We start from the raw sequence: 5881 nt of genomic DNA, 5'->3' as shown, positions 1-5881 counted from the left end.
GATGCTGTATGGAACATTTTATTGGCTATGGAGTATCTAAAGAATCTTAAGACGGTCTTGAATATAAGACTTGACTATAAATACCAGCCCTAATTTCACTTTAATAAAATTGTTTTGTTTTAATGACAAACTTTGTTCCTTCAGATTATATTATAGTCAAGACTGTCTTGACTTTATCCAAAGATGCTGCATGGAACATTTTATTGACTATAGAGTACGGTCTTGAATACAAGACTTGACTATGAATACCAACCCTAATTTCATTTTGATGAAATTGTTTTGTTTTAATGACAAACTTTGTTCCTTCAGATTATATTATAGTCAAGACTATCTTGACTTTATCCAAAGATGCTGTATGGAACATTTCATTGGCTATGGAGTATCTAAAGAATCTTAAGACGGTCTTGAATACAAGACTTGACTATGAATACCAACCCTAATTTCACTTTAATAAAATTGTTTTTTTCTTAATGACAAACTTTGTCCCTTCAGACCGGGCACGTACAATCTCTTCAAGCACAACTGCAATTCTTTCACCGAAGAGGTCAGCAACTTCCTAGTGGGCAAGGGCATTCCCAAGTATATCCTTGATCTGCCGGAAGAAATATTACAAACGTACGTCTTATTAAGCATATCGCGATTCGATGATTATAAACACCGATTTAATGTATTTCGAGGCGGTGCTTTAAATACGAATTACTTATTTCTTTTCAGACCTATCGGACAAGCTATAAGCCCGCTGATAGAGACATTGAGCAGTAACGCGAGTGCTGGATTCACGGTTGGTCAGAGATTCGTCGAGGCGAGGATCCAGAGGGAAGCTTCGCCGGAATATCAACTTCTAAACACAGCTATCGAAGAAGCGAGGTACAACTTTTGCACGTAATTATCAGTTAAGTTTGTTGTGGATACTTTACAAAGATCTCGTGCACGCCCGCAGGTTGAATTCGATCGCGTTAGAGGAACGAAGGAACGTCATCAACGAGAAGCTAGCGAAGAAAGACCGGAAGAAGAAGAAGAAGAAAAAGGAGAAGAAAGAAAAGTGCGGTAGGGAAGCCACCAGCAGCGACAGCAACAGCACCGGACCGAGCAATTTCTGCGCAGATATGGCGGAAAACGAAAGTGCGTAGAGTTTTATGTTGACGATCATGTTATATTCAAGAGTGGTAAAATTATATTATAATTCTACGGTTTTAAATAGCAAAAATTGACGAAGAAAGCCGAAGAGCCAAGCAGGACGATTTAGAAGAAGAGCCTCAAACTTAAGAAATGTTGAAATATTGTTTATACTTACTGCTTGTCAGATGCAGTCGGCGAAGCGCAGCAGCAGGCGGCTAATGGGGAAAGCGCGCCCGCGGAGATGCTGCCGTCTGAGCGAGTGATGCAGATGGAGGAGGACGAGAGGCGCGAGCAAGAGGAGAAGAAACGCCGTCGAGATCCACCGATAGTATTCAAGGACCTGCTGGACGTGCGAGCGGAGTACGAAGGCCTGGTGAGCGTCCTCAAGGGGAAGTTGAACGACGAGGAACAAACGTGTCTGGACGAACTGCGGCAGTACGTCTTGGAAGACGAGGGCTCCTGGGCTCTAGGCGACAATTTCCTCAACTTCGTTGGTGAGTCATTCAGATTTGGGAGAATTGGAAAACATGTCCGATTCATTTGACTACATTTTGCACCTTAATAAAATACTCAAGTTGAATATTATGAAAAATGGATTCTAAAACGGAGTTACTGGTTTTTTTTATATTTAAAAGTACGACGTGTTATGTCATATTGAAATTCGATTGAATTGAATGGCGTGTTTTAGGTCGAGTTCTCTATGACAAATCATTAGACAGCGATGTGCGAGTAAAACTGTTGAACGTGCTGTCCGTCGCCGCGCTGAAGGACGATGTGATTTTGTTGTTGCATCAAGACAGGCGAGAGCATATCATTATGACTTACGCCTTCGACATCGATCGGCATCCGCCGGAGGAGCAACTTGCGCTCGCACAGTTTGTAAGCACCAATAGCAAAATTATTGGGTTAACAATTATGTCAATATCTTGTCGCGTTGATCCACATTATAATTTCCTGCCTGTATGAATTGGCCCAAGTATTTCGTGTTAATATTTACACTTTGTGAAGGTCTTTAAGCGTCAGCGCTTTAATTGTCTCCAACAGCTGGCAAATATGTTCGAGAATCTCAGCAGCTCGGAATGGTTGCTTTACATATCGGAATGGCAGCATCAGGATCAGAACGTCAGCAACAACATCAGCAACATAAGGGTGACGACTAAGGTTGCGGTGCACTCGTTGCTCTCAAACTCGGAAGACCTGCAGATCCGCGGCGCGGCCATCATCCACAATCTTGCCTGCAAGGAGGTAAAAACTGTGGTCTGTATCCTTCTCGTCCAAGTAACGTTCTCACGCTCATCTTTCGCCGATTTTCGCTTTTACTTTCGTAACTCCTCGCTGCAAGCGCTTCCCGCATCGAAGGCATCTTATATGAGGATCACAATCCTACAACTATTCAACTTATAAGTATTAAGATTTTTCTCTGCATTGCATAATTTTCCGCGTTGTAGGCTCTGTTTACCTTACGAGTTTGAAACAGGGCTGTAAAAGAAGAGATACGGACCGGAATTGTTAAAGCGCGGGCCCTTTGATGCGCGATTTCGTTTGTAATGCCGCTTTCTGAATGCGTGCTTGCCGATGTCGCCGAGAGAACAAGCTCGCACTGTGCCCTGAGAAAGAAGTGCTGCCTTCATTAATAGAAAAGATAGAAGTATTAGCACTGTAAATCGCTGTCAATGCTAAACGCGACCGTCAACACGGACGTCTCTTGCCTGGTAACCCGATTCCACGAACGAGCAACGAAAGAAAAATGAAAGGGAACGCACATACTTGCCATTACAATAAAAGAGAACGGCCCAAAGTATACACGACTCACTCGATGCTCGTTTGCATGCGCACACTGAAGCTCTCTAATCGCGCAACAGCGGATAGCGATGTGTGTGACGGATATCTTTCCAGAAATCGGATACTGTGTTTTCAGAAAATGAACAAAAGCAAAAATCTGCGGCGACTTTTACCGAAAGGCAGCATTTCTAAGGTACCTATCCAAATCCATGCTAAGTCGAACCGTACGCTGCGGTAAGTCGTCAACTGTCAATCGGTGTCCTGCGTGCCTGCATCAAGTACACACGCGTAATATACTGTATACAACGCGATGTGCGCGACGACCGCAATTAATTTCTAAACGCGCGAATGTTTTACAATACTTTGCGCGCATGCTAACATTTACGGAGACTGCGGAGAACTCGCAAAACGACGATGCTGAACCTCAAAACTAATGCAACATTATTACACGTTTCGTGGAAACAACTGAGAACTGTACGTAATTGTTTTCCTGCGATTACTAAGAAAAAGAGATTAATTCCGTTAAATTAACTTTGAAACGAACGTGGAGCTTTTAAATTTCACGCGATCGCAGTTTACATTGCAACTTGATAATCGTTAGCTTGCCATTGCGTCGTACAATCATATCTTCATTGACATTTGTTTCTCTTTATACATTTGCACGAGAATGAGACGTACGATTCTGAATATACTCACGTGATGCGTGAATCGTAGGTGTTCGACGACGTCGCGGTGGAGCTGACGATGGCGTTGTTGCAATATTTCAACGGCAGCCCCGCGGAGGAGCAGCTGTACACGTGTATGAAGTCGTTGGCGCGTTTCACGCACATCAGCGGTCAAGAGGTGCCGCAGCTCATACAGATGATCGGACCCGAGCCGAACAAATTCAAGGGTACCTCCCAGAGGATCGACGAGCAGATTGAACAAGTTAACAAGAAGCTGCGCTAAATCGTCGACCGTCTGCGAAAATGTCGTGTTCCACAAGTGCGATGTAAAACTGGACACGCTTCCGCTACGTTCAAAATGAATTTTTACTTAGAGATTCTATCGAGCCAGTCAGATATTATTATTATTATTTATGAAGATTAATTATTGTTGTCATTTAATATTATTATATGTATATTACTATTACTAGATTACGCGAGTCGTCGCAGCGTTTCTTCAATTTCACTTTTCACTTTTTTATTCGACACCTTTTCTTTTTGTAGATAATTGAAGTTAACGATACTTCACCGAGTGGTGAAAGATAGAAATGACACGTGCGTGACATGTGCCCGCCCGTGTGCGCGACTGTCTCACGATTAAAAAGTTTCTGACCGCTAGCGTTAGAAGATTTCGACGCGACGAAATCTCCAAATTAGCTGTACCGAGTAACGGCGTGTTGTAAACGCTCACGCACGTTACACTCAATTGATTATATGTATATGTATAATAAAGTATATATGTAAAAATAAATTTATTTATAAAGAATAACATTTTCAATATTAATTTTGTAGAACAAGTGTTCTTAGAGACTTGTTTCTTTTAATATATTAACATTTACTCGCCGTTGGCTTTACTCCTATCGAAAGAAAAGACGAAATTCGGTAGTTTCTGGTAGCCTTCTTTCTATAATATTGAATCTATATATATATATATATATATATATATATATATATATATATATAACTCAGGGTTGGGAAAGTTACTTTATAAAAGTAACTAGTTACAGTTACAGTTTTTTCGCTAACAATGTAACTAGTTACAGTTACAAGTTACCAATTCTGAAAAGTAATGTGTTACAGTTACAGTTACTCGAAAAGTAACGAATCGTTACTTTGCAGTTACTCCCTTGCAATAAAAATAAAAATATCAAATCTGCATTTGATTTGTAAAGCGGCGATAAAGGCGTTTATGCGCAAATGCAAGGCTTAATGCGATCTGTGGAGGTTGAAAATATATATAAAGTAACTATTAATGTAACTATTGAATTAGTTACTAGTTATCGAAAAAATATAACTGAGTTAAGTTACAGTTACAGATGTAGAGAAAGTAACGAAGTTAAGTTAGAGTTACCAAAAAGAAGTAACTGTAACTATAACTTCGTTACAAGTAACGAGTTACTTCTCAACCCTGATATAACTTAAGATGTAAGAAATAAAACTTCATCCAGTTCTAGTCAAATAATATTACTTGTATGTAATTTATCACTGGCGAAGAAAATATCAATCATGTATATAGGAAATGCTTTCACGTCTCTTAGGGTGATAATAAACATTGCCGTATGTAATAAACTCCGATATCGCAAGACAGATATCACGAAAAGTTGCGGCCATGAAATGAATTTTTTATATGTACGAAAAATAGAGATTAAACATCCCACGACCAGAAATATATAATAATCTCATTCAGTGTTACAGAATTTTCTACCAAATGTAAAAAGGAATTGTTCATATTTAATTTCTCGTAATTAATCTCATATGAAATGCGTACTTACGTTTCGTGGCATGATTGACCAAACCTCGTGGGATGATCCAGACTTCGTGGCACTTTGTCTAACACCTCAGTATTAATCACACGCGACAGGAATGGAGACACGAGAAATATATACAATATACAATTTCAAGTTCGCTAGCGCTTTGATTCTTGGATGTATACAGGGTGTCCCGAATTTAAATGTCCAAACTTCGGGAGCGTGTAGGGGATGATAAATTAAAAATAAAAAGTCCTTTGGAGATATGCTCGTTTTTACTTCGTTTTGGAAAAATCGCGGTAAATATGCAGCAAAGGTCACACCTCACCGATTTCCTCGCCACTTAGATATGTTGTAGGGGAGAGTTTTCTGAGTAATTCCCCGCAAGAATCAAGTGGGGGACGGCATTGGTTTAGGAGATATAACAAATTGAAAACTAAAAATTTCAATACTTTTTCTTAGTAATTTTTATCAAAATGCCTGTGTAGCTACCTTTAAAATCATAAACAAACTACCATTTTCATTTAC

At 39.9% G+C, this 5881-nt stretch overlaps 1 protein-coding gene across 8 annotated transcripts in view; it reads left to right on the top strand.

Moving 5' to 3' along the window:
- The window catches only part of LOC105558384, a 23760-nt gene extending 19389 nt beyond the window's left edge, over positions 1-4371 (top strand). For 5 of the 8 annotated variants that reach the window (XM_012006015.1, XM_012006014.1, XM_012006013.1 and 2 more), the window contains 8 exons: positions 493-615; positions 715-867; positions 941-1122; positions 1305-1613; positions 1808-1998; positions 2164-2364; positions 3038-3094; positions 3616-4371. In XM_012006015.1, coding sequence (XP_011861405.1) covers positions 493-615; positions 715-867; positions 941-1122; positions 1305-1613; positions 1808-1998; positions 2164-2364; positions 3038-3094; positions 3616-3849 — 1450 coding nt within the window. In that variant the 3' untranslated portion in view covers positions 3850-4371. Of the gene's footprint in view, positions 1-492; positions 616-714; positions 868-940; positions 1123-1304; positions 1614-1807; positions 1999-2163; positions 2377-3037; positions 3095-3615 lie in introns of all 8 variants that reach the window. The other 3 variants (XM_012006018.1, XM_012006021.1, XM_012006019.1) reach the window with 2 other exon arrangements.
- Positions 4372-5881: the final 1510 nt, after the last annotated feature.

This window comes from Vollenhovia emeryi, unplaced genomic scaffold, assembly GCF_000949405.1.
Source record: "Vollenhovia emeryi isolate VEMERY1.0 unplaced genomic scaffold, V.emery_V1.0 DF939349.1, whole genome shotgun sequence".
In the NCBI taxonomy this organism is placed as follows: domain Eukaryota; kingdom Metazoa; phylum Arthropoda; class Insecta; order Hymenoptera; family Formicidae; genus Vollenhovia; species Vollenhovia emeryi.
This window is presented reverse-complemented; position numbering and strand designations above follow the sequence as displayed.